The sequence below is a fragment of the Cervus elaphus genome, chromosome 21 (assembly GCF_910594005.1).
Source record: "Cervus elaphus chromosome 21, mCerEla1.1, whole genome shotgun sequence".
NCBI lineage: Eukaryota > Metazoa > Chordata > Mammalia > Artiodactyla > Cervidae > Cervus > Cervus elaphus.
The window spans coordinates 8,889,689-8,904,777 of NC_057835.1; the positions used below are offsets into that span (position 1 = coordinate 8,889,689).

The following is a 15,089-nucleotide window of genomic DNA, read 5'->3' on the forward strand; positions in this document are numbered from 1 at the left end:
AAAAAGAACTTAGCACTCGATAAAAGGATTATTAGGGTGCTTGCTTTGGCAGCACATACACTAAAATTGGAACGATACAGAGAAGAATAGCGTGGCCCCTGCATAAGGATGACACGCAAATATGTGAAGTGTTCTGTATTTTTAGATGTATGGAGAGAGTAACATGGAAACTTACATTACCATGTGTAAAAACAGATAGCCAACAGGAATTTGCTGTTTGGCTCAGGAAACTCAAACAGGGGCTCTGTATCAACCTTAGAGGGGTGGGATGGGGAGGGAGATGGGAGGGAGGTTCAGAAGGGAGGGGATATATGTATACCGATGGCTGATTCATGTCAGCGTTTGACAGAAAACAGGAAAATTCTGCAAAGCAATTATCCTTCAATAAAAAATAATTTTAAAAGAGAGTGTTATTAGGAGAGTGCTATAGAAACGCAGTGGGCATCATTCACTGTGCCGTGAATGACGAGACACCTGCCCGGAACAGGCAGCGTGGCGCCACAGTTTCACAGAGCTCGGAGGCTGGCATGGGAGGGGGAGCTGGGCATGCAGCTGCGGGACAGGCAGGTGTCGGGGCCGCGGCTGTCGGGCGCTCGGTCATGACGGGGCTCAGGGCTCAGGGGGAGAGCGTGTCGGCTGGCGTGTAGGCAGGGAGCGGACATCCTTGTTGCCCTGGGAGCTCTCTGCCCCCGCCAGCTCTGTGCTGCTGTGACCTCTGCGCATCCTCTGTCCTGGCGTCCAGGGACACATGTGTCACTCTGCTTCTCTGGGACTCGGTGCGGCTCCTCTGATGGGAGTTGCAGCATGAAATTGTCAGTAGGAGAGAGACCACAGGAGCAAGACCTTTGGGGCGGGAATCCAGTCTCAGCATGACTGTGGGCTGGCTTCTTGCCTCCTGGCCCTTCCTGTTCCTCCTGGTGAATGAGGGACTGTGAGGGCAGAGACCTTCCAGGCTCCTGGCCCAAACTGCTCAAAGATGCTCCCATCTGCGCCTGGCACTCTGTAAGCCCTCTGTCATCACTTGGGCTAAGATTGAGGTGAGGACCTGGGCAGAAGGTATAAGCAAGCCAAATCAGACTCTAGTGCAGTATTGCGAAATGTTTAAAATGATTGAAGTAGCCCCTGAGGAACAAAGGACCAGAATGATGATTAAAGATGAGACCCAACCTACATGAGACCCTTGTCCTCCGTACACAGTGCTCAATCATGTCCCCTTGTCTCCTGGTAATTTCTGCCCCTTCGGAGCCCTGTGTTTGTTTACATTTTCATATTTTGTTCATCTTGCATTATTTTGCATTAGTTTTTTTATTAGAAAAGAAAAACATTTTTAATCACTTAAAAATTTAACGCTCAAAACATATAGTACAATTTGCTCTTAACTTTAATACAGACATATTCAGAAGTTCTCAAGTAGGAAGGGATATAGATTTATACTGAATAGGTGATGAAATTCTTCATTTTGCATTAATTTTGACTTTTAAAAATATGTCATTGAAATATTCTTTATTCTCCGATCTGAGGTTTATGGGGCCCCCAGGTGAGCACTCACTTGCCTCACCCTAGGCCCAGCCCTGAAAGATGGGGTTGGAGCCGTTATATTTGCTATTAAAAGGTAAGGAGGCAAACAAACATACTGAGGTGGGACACAACCTGGGAGCCTGTGGGGTATCGGGATGGGAAACAGCCAGGTGTCCCAGGCCCCGGCTGGCAGGTTAAGACAGCTCATGTTTGTTGTGCAGAGACTTTGAAGTTGTATAGGGTTTTGACAAAACCAAGACTCCTGCTTCGGGAACTGAAGACATCAGATCTCAGTGTAGATAGAACTGGAGGTTCTGCCCTTAGCAAGTGTTAGGCTAAGAGACACCAGCACAGCTGAGCATCCTCTGTGTTATTTCCTGAGAATTCCCCTTCTTTTCTGGGGTGGTAAGCAGCGGCTAACCTCCTTGCTTGAAGGAATCTGCAGGTGAGTCATTTCAGCTGGTCCTCAGTATGCAACCTTTGCTGTCAGCTTGCCAGCATCTGGGTGCTACCTCTGCCACATGATAACCTTTATTCAGAGAAAGGAAAGCAGATCAATTAAACAGATAAGGCGTTCCCTCCACTAAGGAGGAACTGTTTTCTCAATCAGCCCAACTGCTCCGGAAGTGCTGGTGTCTTGGGACGGTGACTCTGCTTTTGTTCCTTTATAATTCCCTTCAAGGGAGGGTTTGCCTCCTTTAGAGTCAGAGAAAGTCAAAGAGAGCTTCCCTCCAGGAAAAGAACAGAAATCAGCGCTGCTGCTGAGAGACAGGGTGTTTTGTTTCTCCACTTGGGAGTCCGTGGTGGCCTTGAGAAGGTCTCAGGGTCACCCTGCAGAATGAGCTCCTGGGGAGCTGCAGGAGACATTCTACCTGGTGTGTTAAGGACCAAGGACATATATCCTGCTTTATAACATCTCCTGTGATGGTGAGTATCATCCTTGGAGGTAGAGATGTTCCGCTTTACAGATGAGAAAACTAAGGCATAGCAAGGTTAAATGCCAGTGTTAACAAAACTAGCAGGCAGTAGAGCCAAAGTGGATCCCTGGAGTCCAGGTCCCAGACCCCACTAGTTAGCATGTTGTTACACCCCAGTAGGGGCTTCCCTGGCGGCTCCTGCTTGCAATGCAGGAGATGTGAGTTCAGTCACCGGGTCAGGTAGACCCCCTGAAGAAAGAAATGGCAACCCACTCCAGTATTCCTGCCTGGTAAATCCCATGGACAGAGGAGCCTGGTGGGCTACAGTTCCAGAGATCCCAAGAGTCGGACACGACCTAGCAACTAAGCCACTCCCATACCCTCAGTAATGCTATCGGCAACACGGGCACCAAGGACAGTTCCCATAGGAGCACAAAGCTTCTATCTCTTGATCCCCTGCCTCGGTTACTGACTCTTAATAGCATTCCCTTTCTCACCACCTATTGCTGGGAAGATGACTTGCAGAGGAATTCAGTATCTCACCTGAGGACCCACAGGCTTGCCTTGGTTCTTGGCTTTAAACTCCAGCCTGTCTACAATGCTGCGTACAGTGGAGTGTTTGTGGTCATTGTTAGTGTCCTTTTATAACCAAAGGCTCTAGGTATTCACTGGTCACAGGCATCATCAGGAAGGTTTGATTGTTTGTGGTTGTGATCCAGCATCTGGGAAATCAGGCTTCCCAAGATTTTTCCTGCAAATTTGCAGCTGCCATCTCTGGATCTTGGGTCTGGGGAGGTTAATGACACCGTCAGCTCCAGAGCTTCCTTCTGGAGCTTTCAGACCAGACTGCATAAGATTCTGACTAAGGGGAGGAATCTGAAAACAGTGGCTTCCATTATGACTACCATCCATGTAGAGGAAGAAGAAGCAAGATTGTCATCAGACCATGATTTTCTCATGAGTCAGATGTAAAAGCCCCTTTGAGTTTGGAAATGCTGATTATTTCATCCTTTGTGAAAAACATGGTTTTCTTCTTGTCCACGTGTCCACCCATCATGTAATAGGTACTGCAGGCACCAGGGATGCTAGGTGAGTAGAAGACCTCATTGGAGGTTCTGAACAACTCTGGGAGGCAGAGATGACACCTCTTTTGCTGTTGTTAGAACTGCCAGAAAAGGCCCTGGAATCCCATTCTGCCCAGAAGGCAACCCAGGGCCATTTAGTCCATGCTCTCTTTAGGAGAAGTCTCTCTTCATCCACGAGTGCCTCAGTCCTGAGAGATTCCTGCCAGGCATGCCCTTAAACAGCTCCCTTCCAAGTCAGGAGGAATAGCGTTAGGTCGGATATGGGCCATGTCTTCTAGGGCCTGATGTGTTGGAGAAGAAAGATCTACAAGGTGATTACTCTTAGCAAAAATCAGACTGGGGCCACGGCCATTGAGAGCAGGGAGTCAGTGGTTCCCCAGCCTGGTTCTGCCTCTTATTAGCTGGGTGAATTGCACTGACTGATCATAAGACTTGGGGAACTTGGACTTTTCTGAAGCTGGGGTCCCTCATCTGTAAAAGTAGGACTGCATGGCCCATCTCACAAAGAGGACATGATTCAACAAGGAAACATTTACAAAGCCCCAGGTGTGGTGCCCAGCACGTAGGAAGTGTTAGGTGCGTGTAACTGTGGATGGTCCTCCGTACCGTTCCTTCTTTGGAGTTAATAACAACTACAACAGCTTGCCAGGAGGAGAATTAAATGATCTTAAGGAAAATAATGCCATGGGGCAGAGGTCACCAGTGAAGGCCATCTGGAGGAGGAGGTAGGATTTTTTAAAATATTTATTTATTTTTATTTATTTATTCAGGTCTCAGTTGCAGCACTGAGATCCTCGCTGTGTCCTGCGGGACCTTTTGTTGCGGTATACAGACTCTCAGAGTTGCGGCCTGCAGGCTCAGTAGTTACTAAGTCACTCTGACTTAGTTGCCTCTCGGCATGTGGGATCTTAGTTCCCCAGCCAGGGATTGAACCTGATTCCCCTGCGTTGCAAGGTGGATTCTTAACCACTGGACCACCAGGGAAGTCCCAAGAAGTAGGATTTTGCTTGCATTGACAGGCATTCTTGTGGAAAGGTTTTCTAACCAGAGAAACAGCACACAAATTTTCAGGGGAAAAATTTCTGAGAATAGCAGAGGCTTACTAATTTGAGAAAATTTAGGCCCTGCTCTCAACAATTTGTAAAATCCTAGAGAGAATTATCTGTTTGATGGATTCACAAAAGCCAACATCTTTAGAGCAGCCTCTGCTATGAATATAACCTCTAAATAATTGTTGTATTATGTACTTAGTACATGATGGCATGGGGGAAGTATATTTAAAAACCAAACAGAATCTTCTCCCAAACCAGAAAGTAGAATGGAAATAATTTCTTTTTTCACAAGCATTAAACCAGAATATTATAGGTATCACAGGCAATTCTGCCAAGAGCTTGTAAAGACAAAGAAACCTCACCTTTTTCTATGGTCAAGCAGCTATGACTGATGACGTTTGTGTCCTCAAGGTGAATAGTAATTAGTCCTCACGTAGCACTACATAGCACTGTTTGTCATGTTCATCCTAATTCACCTGGTAATTGGACTAATCGTCTGCTTTAGTGAATTAGCTTCAAACAAAATAAAAACAAACTGTTCACATCTTTTTGCCTGGAGGTTGTTCTGCAGCTTGGAAAAAAGGACCCAGAAGTTAGGCTCCTCCTTTCCTACAGCATCTGGCTGATGGGGCTTTATTTCCCTTGTTGATTACATTTCAAAGAGATGTTCCCAGATCCTCCAGAAATAGTTTCCTGGGTCCTTTTTGTTGTTTAGTCAGTCGATAAATTGTTTCCAAATCTTCTGCAACCCCATGGACTATAGCCCACCAGGCTCCTCTGTCCATGGTACTTCCCAGGCAAGAATACTGGAGTGGGTTACCATTTCCTTCTCCAGAGGATCTTCCCAACCCAGGAATCAAACCCATGTGTGCACTGGCAGGCAGATTCTTTACCACTGCACCACCTATGAAGGCCACTCCTGGGTCCTAGAACTGGCAAAAGTCTTATTGGCCTTTGAAAAGGACTGATACCATTCCCAGGAGACAGAGAAAGCACTCACAGTGTCGAGTTTTCTGAAGTCAGCGCTCTGATAGAAGGGCTTGTGGGCTTGTGGTGGGAGTTTCTTCTGTCCTTTTCAGCAGGAAAAGCGAAGCCCTTTCATTGCATCCTCAGTAAACGTCTACCACAGAAAGCCAAGTTTGCAAAATAGTAAACCAGTAATGTTCCCGGAATATAGAATCCAGGACGGCAGGTTGTTTCTTGGTTTGTCTTGTCTCTAATCTGTTTTTTCTTGACGGCTATATTCTTGGTGCATTGAAAGGTTCTGAGAACATGGTTAGCATAATCAGTCAGGCTTCCAGATTGAAAATCTAGTGCTCTTGACATTATGAAACCAGCAGGACAAAGCATTGTGACCTAAAAAAAAATAACCAGGAAATTAACTTGATCAGGAGGAGACAGTTTGGACACAGATCTGGATTAGGTGACAAATATTATTATTATTATAATTTTTTCAGCTGTGTGACCTCAGGTGAATGACTTAACCTCTCTGGTCTTCAGGACCCTTATCTGTATGCCCTGATAACAACCCCCTACCTCACTGAGTAGTTTTCCTGGCTGAATGAGATAATGTGGACACATCGAATGCTGTTTTGCATCAGCTCAGGATATAAACAAAGAAATACATGAAGTGGGACCCCATGTGGACACTGGCAGAGCGCCCAGCTGAGCAGGGCTCTGTAAATGTCAGCCCTCTTTTCTGGAAGGAAGTGAGTCAGGCTTGGGGGTGGCTGTGTGTGCTTTGATCGTGGAGAAGGAGACAAGGACAACTGTGGAGATCCTTGAGCTGCTGACATTTCAGTTGTGGGGTGAGGGTTAAAACCACTCTAAGCCCAGACTGAGGACTGGGAATTGAAAGGAAACCATTTACTTTTAAGGCAGTCATCCTTCATGTCGGAGAAACAGTGTGCTAGTCTGTCACTTTTTTTCATTGAGATTACGAAGTGGCCTGCAGACGGTGTGCTGGCTTTATAGATCTTAAAACAATAGACATAATTCCATGCAAAAATGTTGCAACAAATGCTCTTCCCCTCTGAACCTCTTTTTTTTCCTGTATAAAAAAGCGTTTGGCACTTTACAGATAGAGCATCTAACCCTCCCAGTATACCACAGAGAGGAGACTAGGGTATTACTGGGTAATTATTGTCATCGATAAACTGCTGGTGTGGTACAGTGTCTGGATGGAAAGAGGGCTGGGCATGATGTTTCAGTGAGAGAATTGCAGGGTTTGGGAGTCTGGAAGGACCCTCAGAGATAGGCCTGCCACCCACCACCTCCGCTCCTTCGTCTACTGAATGAACAAACAGGGCAAAGAAGGAACACGATCTTTCAAAGATGCAAAGGTAAGGGAAGACAGTCCTGGAACCACAGCCAAGACTGATTAATTGGCAACAGCTTTTAATGCATAATGCATTCTTGCAAAGGAACTAGAGTGTTTTTGTTTAATAACATTTTACTGGAATACACTTGTTAACCCGGTAAGCCTAAGTAGGTGACAGTTAAGAGAGGTCAGAACCTTTGAGTGTCACTTTCAGGATTAGTTTGTAAGACTGCATTTTTGGTAGGTTGCGTGCTGTGTCTTGACGACCATGATAATGAAGACGACGGGGATGTGAAGGAGGAGGGGGGTAGAGGGGCCAGTAGTGAGTGATGTAGTGATGGTGGTGATGACAGTGAAGATGGTAGAGGTGATGAAGAAGGTGAGGATGATGGTGGTGCTGGTACTGATCATGGTGATGGATGATGAGAAGGAAGGAAAAGATGATAGTGACAGTGATGGGGAAAATGATGACCGTAACGACGGTCATGGTGGTAATGACAGTGATGACGGTCACGGTGGTGATGACAGTGATGATGGTCATGGTGGTGATGATTGATGAGTTGAGGAGAAGGACGGTGGTTGTGATGGGGATGCCACAGTGACAGCAACAGTGATGGTGACGATGGGCGTGCTGATAACGACCACGGTGATAACACAGTGAGACTGCTGAGAGGTAACACTGACCCGTCACTGGTCTAGGCACTTTGTAGATTCTAAGTCATTTCATCCTCACAGCAACCCGCTGACAAAGAGTCTACTGTTATTGTTCTCATTTTTTAAGTAGGAAACAGAAGAATTGAAACACCTTGACCAATGACACACAGTTAGTAAATGACAAAATCCAGATTCCAATACAGAATAGTAAAAAATAATAATTGTAGCTCTTACTATATTTTGAGCTCCATGCTAAGTATTTCCCATGTATTATTTGATTTTATTCTCCCAACATTTCATGGGGTGGGCAATCATCATTCTCTTCATTTTGTAAATTAAAAAAGCCCCACAACTTGGACTTTAAATGACCTGCTCAAGATCATGTAGCTATTTGGGCCCCCAGCACAAACCTGATAAGAAACTGATGAAGAATGAGTGAATGAATACAACACAAAATTTTTCTTTTGCAAAGGAGCTCTAGCAAAATTTTTCATAATTTTCTTTTTTTTTTTCTCTCTTAAGGGAAGTAAAGGAGAACATGGTGCAGATGGTGAGATTGGACAGAAAGGTGACCAGGTAAGAACTCATTTTATAATAAACTGTCCACCCTGAAGAAGCAGCACTGTTTTTTCCTAGGTAATTTTCACTCCACCGTTTGGGAAATCTTTTCTTGTCTCTTCTTTGCCTTCGGTAGGATTTTTTTTTTTTTAATCAGGATTTCATAGTTTCCACCTTGGTTCATTGTCACACTCCCCTTTCCCAATTATCTGAGGAGCCTACCTTTTTTGTTTATTTTTTTTTAATATATATTTTAAAATTTTGTGCTCATTTACCTTTAGTTCTTCTCGCTCACTGAAATGGTAGTCATTCTTTACCGAATGCGCAATGCCGCCGTCTTTCCTCCTGCCTGCCCTCCGCTTCTGTTGTATGACTCTCCCCATGAGGGCCTGTCCAAGCCTGCTGGACCACTTCTCCAAACGCCTTGTAAAATGGTCCCCATGACGATGTGATGCTCTTCCTGCGGATCTGAACACTGTCTCCCATTCATCGCCCAGCCAGAGCTGCAGCAGCCTTTCTGCATTTAAACCGACTGTTCTACTTGTGCTTTGCTTCTGCCACCCTTTCCCCCCTTTCCTTCTCCTGCCCCCTCTCCACGTGCCCCTGCCTCTCCTTCTAAGTCTTCCATCCATCTCTTCACGGTAAACCCGCTCCACGCCAGGCCCCACCCCTGGCTCTGAGGTTCAGGTTGAGCAGTGGGCAAATCCCTGACCCCACAGACCCTCAGTGACAGGTGAGGCTCGGGGGCAGAGACCCGAGGGGCGGGGAGATGAGCGCTGCATTCAAGGTCTGGTCAGCAAAAATGTCTGTCCTGAAAAACAAACCGTGTTTGGATTACTCTTAATAGTTTTCCACAGCAGTGCTCTCTAGACGGAACGTTGCAGCTTGTGTTTTCCTGGGGAAGGACATGACGGCGTAGGGCAGGGAAGCCGTTCCTTTCCTGGCGGTTGGCTTGGTTTGGTAACTTTGATGTACTGCATGAATGCTGAGGTGCTATCCTTTGCACCATAACTGGTTTAGCTCATTCTGTAAAACACATAGACTCGCTTCTACACGGGGACATGACTGTCTTTCTTAAAATAACTGTAATATTCTTACAGATTCTATAATTCAGTTAACTGAGCTCTTTCCATTGTGGGTATAAATTGTGTATATGCATTTATCTGCTTTTAAGTTTTTCTTATGGGATACTTCAAACACATCAAAATAAGAGTGTAGAGACTCCCCTGGTGACCAACTGGCTGGGACTCCATGCTCCCAACGTGGGGACCTGGGTTCCATCCTTGGTTGGGGAGCTGGATCCAACATGCCACAGCTGAGGGTCCCATGTGCCATAACTGAGACACAGCGGCCAAGAAAATAAATACATATTTTTAACAACATGCTTAGTCTCTCAGTTGTCTCTGACATTTTGTGACCCTGTGGACTACAAGTAACCTGCCAGGCTCTTCTGTACGTGGGATTTTTCAGGTGAGAATATTGGAGTAGGTTGCTATCACTTCCTCCAGGGGATCTTCCCTGGGCCAGGGATTAAACCCACATCTCCCATGTCTCCTATATTGCAGGTGGATTCTTTTCTCACTGAGCCATTGGGGAAACCCCATAAAACAAATAAGAGAGTATAATAAAAAGCACCCCCTTGGACCTCTCACCTGGTCACAGCATCTTCCAGCTCTAAGGCCACTCTTGGTTTCATCTGTATACGTCTTCCTTCACATTATTTTGAAGCAAATCCAGTTCCAGGGAAGATTGCTAGACACTCCCTCAGCCACATTTTGATATAAATATAAATATGTAGGTTTATGCACACACACACACACACACACACACACACACATATGTATATATATCCAGAATTGTTATCTGAGTTAGGAGATGGCTTCTGACTTGTTATCTGAAATCTGTAGTTGCACAAAGTGAAAAGCCTTGGGGAATCATTTAAAATAATTGTCTTTTGTTTTCCTAGGGTCATCCAGGAGTTCCTGGTTTCATGGGCCCCCCAGGGGACCCCGGACCACCAGTAAGTAATTATTTGGAATGCCTTCGTCTTCTGGCCTTGACATTGGTATGCATTGCGGTGGCCACATTTGTGAACAACCTTGTAGGGAATTGATTAGGCTGCTATCATTTAATTTCATGAAAAGTTGGCTGTTTCAAAATGTATAATTTCATGTAGGAAATTTCTTTACACTCTGTTTGCCTGTGTTACTGGATCTGGTGACATCTGACGATCAGCAAAAAGAAAAACTGATCAAGATAGCAATAGTTTAGGTCATGGGAAAAGGCGTTGGCCTGAAGGGAGAAGGGACATTTGAGAGGCAACCACTGTCATAAAAAGTGCTCAGTTCATGAATGAATCATGATGTGGCCGCTTCTGTATTCCTGAAACTTTGCCCGCACCTGGGCCAATATAGGCACCCAATAAATATGTGAAACGACTGAATAAAGACTGCTGAAAGGTATAAATAAAGTACTGTGAAAGCTTGCTTATTTGTTATCCCATGTTTAGTTACTCCCTGCAATGGTCCTGGTTTGGGTTGGCCTCCAGACAGGCACAGAAAAAGACTATTGTCATCAGACCTATGATAACGGAAAACCCTCTATAGGAGTCTCTTAATATGTGCCTGGTACAGGTTAACTCTTTGTATGTGTACTTTAGTCGGTTCTCTCAACAACTCAGATTAAATGTGTGCTATCTTTTTCTTTTTCCCCATTTTACAAAGGAACTGAGATGGCAGAGGAATAAAATAACTTCCCTGGGGCCATACAGCTCTCAGTGGGGACCCAGGACTTGGCCCCGGAGGTCTGGCTCTGAGAGGGTGCTCTCCTAACTGGTCCCCTCGAGTCTGTGCCAAGCGCATTGCGGGACATTGCCTCACGCACTCCTCACCCCCACTGTGCCTCGGGCAGTGCCACTGCCTCCCTTCTATGGACGAGGACAGCTTAGAGATCTGACACCTTTCCCTCAGAGCCAGTAAGCAGCAATGCATCCATTAATCTAAAGAGTCTCTGCCTTAGTCACCCAGCCAGCCCGGCTCCTCATTCATTGATTTACTGAAGAGCTGTTGAGTGTCTACTATCTCCAAGGCACCGTTTTAGTTCCCAGTAAACAAATACGGTGATAAACACTAGGAAGTCAGATGGACGTAAAGGCTGGAGAAAATATAAACAGAGAAGGGGTGGTGAGGAGCAGGGACTCGGAGTCTTGAATCTGGTAGGCAGGAAATATCTCTCTGAGGACCTGCTGCCTGAGCCATGATGAGGAGGGCGGGATCTGAGCTCTGACATGTGGGGGTTCTGACTGCAGGCAGAAGGAGCAGCGTACCCAGGAACCCTGGGGCAGAAGAGTGTCTGGGGCTCACTTCGCACCACTTCCTCACCTGTGTGGAACGCCTCCTCCCTTGCATCTCTTCATCCCTGGGTTGATATAGGCAGTCGTCTTCTTTAGCTCTCTGGAAGACATTATGCACCCAGTTGTATATTTCTTGTCTTGTGTCCCAAAATGTTCCCTGATATTAGCTGAAAATGTCCTCTCTGAAAGGAGGCCGTTTATTCCTCTTGCCTATGGATAACTGCCCAGTGAGTGCTTCGGCCTCTCCTGCTGTCTTCCCAGCGTCTCCGTGTTCCCAGAGGCTATCGCAGCCTGATGGGGGAGGCGGAGCACCTCTGAAATACTCCCAGCTCAGACAGCTGCGAAGGGGCGCGGGGTGCCAGTTGTGTGCATTGCCTCATGCCCAAAGAAGAGGCGCTAATGACCTCTGTTCAGATACACAACCAACTGGCTTTCTGGCTTACCTTCCTTAGGGAGCAGACGGAATAGCGGGAGCTGCCGGACTACCAGGAATCCAAGGACCCCCAGTAAGTTCCTCAATGGCCAGGATCTGCCTTCAGCATGTGTTGGGAACTTCCCAGAAACACAGGTGTTTGCCAGCCGTGCCCTGGTCCTCCCTGGATCCCGTGGCCCACGTTCCAAGGCTCAGTTCACTGCTAGTTGACCATAGGAGGAGTTGCTTTCTGTTAGGACCCTGGTTACCTAGCCTGTAAATGAAAGGTTTGGATGAAATGACCTGGCCATCGACGGTCCTGAAATTCAGTTTACAAGCAGTTCACCCCGGCTAAAGGTTTAGCTCCACCTCTCTAGTCCTTTCTGGCGTGGTTTCTATTTGGAGCAGGCACAGGGGACTAGAAAGCCTGCAGCTGCTCCATTCTGAGCCTGTGGTGTGAGCGGCATGTCAGGCAGGAGTAGCCATGGTTATCCAGCTGTTCAGAAAACCCCGAGTGAAGTTAAGAGTGAAAATGGAAGTTGCAGGTTAGGATCCTAAAAACACACAGGTCAATTTGGTTGGAACCCAAGACTTTTATCTCAGAAACCAGCGTTAAATTCATTGCATGAAGCTGTGGGACCATTCTTGGTTTCAGCACCATAAAGCAAAGATGAACATTACTTTAGCAGACATTGTGTTTGTAGTCACTACATGCATAGTCTCTTGAAGGGATTTACAGTCCCCTAAAACCTCTTAATCTCATCTGATGGCTTCTTATCAATAGTAATCATTGTCTCTATTTTATAGATAAGGAAAGTGGGCATCAGAGAAATGCGGCTACCAGTTCAGGGACACGTAGTGAGGAAGTGTCAGGGCCAGGTGCAGACCCCACTCTACGGAAATCTCAGGGTCGTGTTCTAGGTAGGACTATTGCTAGTAAGCAGGTCAGCCCTGCCCTGGTATCTCTGCGTTCTGGTGCCAGGAACACTTTAAGGGTCAGCCAGGAGAGCTCCTCCTCCTCAGATGAGGAGACAAAGCAGACGGGGTGAGGTCACTCATCCAGGGTCATACAGAAAATTAATATCCAAGTTAGGAGTGAAGTCAGTTTGAAAATTCCCATTTCAGTGTTCTTTCTGTTACTCCATGCTGACCCCCTGTGTGGGATGGTGGATTAGGGGCAGGGGGATGTCAAGATTGAAAAGTAAGAGCCAGGTGGTTCTTTCTATGATTATCATCTGGCTGATCCTTTAGAAGCAGCCCGCCTAGAAGTTCCGGCTGAATAAAATATGAACCATACTGCAGGCAGCTTTTTATTGATTCTCAGACAGAAAAAGATTTCCCTGATAAAAACTAACTTACTGTTTGCCCGAGGAAAATAAGATTTGGGGCCTAGATGTAAATCCTCGCATTCCTAGGAATTAAATGACATTAAATAAGACATTGATTCTGTCCTTGCAAGTTACGCCTGTGCTGGAAGCTGTCCACTGTCCTCATATTTCAACATAAACATCAAACCACAAAGCAGCTGAAGTTTTCTTGGCTCAAAGCAGAAACAAAATTAAACAAAAAATTTACCCAGGGAGAGAAATCTAAAACATTCCTATTGCATTTTGAATTAAAACATAAAACACTTGCCAATTTTTTTGACATAGAGGGAAGGCCCTCATTTTTATTTCTGTTCGCTTGAATAGAGTCACTTGTCATTGTGTTGTAGAACGAACATCCACCCGTTTACTATTTGTTGTTTTTTTAAAAAGTAGTTTGGATATATAACAACACCTGTGAAGCAGTTTAAATGTAGGATCCTAGTTTGTTAGGACTTTTTGCTAATCTTTTATAGCTATCTTCTGATGGCACAGCCATCAGCTATCTGTTTAGACAGTGAGTGTCTAACCCTTTGTCAAGTATTTTCAATGTCTTAATTTTCATAAAACGATCATTGTTTTTCTTCTTTCCATCTAAATTTAATTGGGTAATCTAGTGAAAAATTAAATTGCATAATTTCAATGGCATGCAACGAGTCATGAAAGTAGGCTTAGGAACAACCGTACTGACTCCTTATTGAGTCTTCAACTCACCTGTTTGGAGCAAAAAGACCCTGAACAGTGGATGTTTTAGTCTTGTGGGCCATGTGGTCTCTGGTGCATATATTCAGCTCTGCCATAATAAGGTGAAATCAGCCACAGACAACGGGTGAACTAAGGGGTGAGACTGTGTCCTGATAAAACTTGGTGCAAGCAGGCTGAGAGCCAGAGCTTGCTGACTCTTGCCCTAGATCCCCAGTGTTTACATAGTAAGGTCTCTGGAATAACAAGCATCCAGGGAGGTATCTGGGAAGCTCTGTTATCTCTATTTAAAAATACCTAGTGTGATTGAATATTTGGCCCAAGTTGACAAAAAACCCACTTTGTTTGTGAATGTGTTTGCAGGTGTTGTGATACAGGGAGGGGGTGAAATTTTTTTGTTTGCTTTGTGAATATTTTACATTGGTGTAAGTGACAGTGTCTCTGGATAATCTCAAATATCATGCAACTTAAGTCTACAGAGATGTTTACAAGTTGTTGTCAATTCCAAATGTGGAATGTGGATTAGAGTGTAAAACCTGACATCAGTGTCTTATTGAAAAGGAAAAGCAAAAGGAGATTCAGAAGTTATGAGGACTTCTTAAAATACTGGGTGATATAAATAAGCCCACTGGGATAAAAATGTTAACACTGATTACCCCATCTGGTTGACTGTGGTGTGTGTTTTTGGTGACTAAAATGGAAAGGAAGTATTAATTAAGGCAGCTTGGTAAACAGAATCCTTCAAAGTCAATTTCACAGAGGAAAAGGGATACTGAGCGCCACCATGGATGGTAAACAGTGGGGAACCTCTGGATCAGAGGGCGGCAGTAACAGAACCATCTGTTGTCTGCGTCCCCGGCCAGTTCTTCTCTTGTCCTACATCCTGTGAGCAGAAGCCCTACTGGTGCTGTGTCTGTGCTGGGAGGCAGGCTCCTGAGACGGGAGCGGTTTGGGGACAGAACGCAGAGTGGGATCTGGACCCAGGTCTCGTGGACCCCTAAGCCTCTTCCCACTGTGCCTTCCAAGCCCTAATTCCCCCTGAGTCCATGTAATAAGGCCAAAGTGAGTCACAGTCTGCACACCGGCTGTGTGATTGTGCCCTGCTCAGGGCACCTCCCTGCCCCGGAGAAGCAGCTCCTGGAAAGGAACAAGGCG

At 45.7% G+C, this 15,089-nt stretch overlaps 1 protein-coding gene and 1 non-coding gene across 2 annotated transcripts in view; both read left to right on the top strand.

Moving 5' to 3' along the window:
• COL22A1 (collagen type XXII alpha 1 chain) overlaps positions 1-15,089 on the top strand; it is a 219,267-nt gene that overhangs the window by 177,111 nt on the left and 27,067 nt on the right. Inside the window, exons 47-49 of the mRNA XM_043880230.1 lie at positions 8,069-8,122; positions 10,071-10,124; positions 11,909-11,962. Of these exons, the coding sequence (XP_043736165.1) occupies positions 8,069-8,122; positions 10,071-10,124; positions 11,909-11,962 (162 nt within the window). The remainder of the gene's footprint in view (positions 1-8,068; positions 8,123-10,070; positions 10,125-11,908; positions 11,963-15,089) is intronic.
• LOC122679749 lies at positions 37-143 on the top strand. The gene has a single exon (XR_006336534.1). It is a non-coding gene; the product is annotated as a U6 spliceosomal RNA (small nuclear RNA).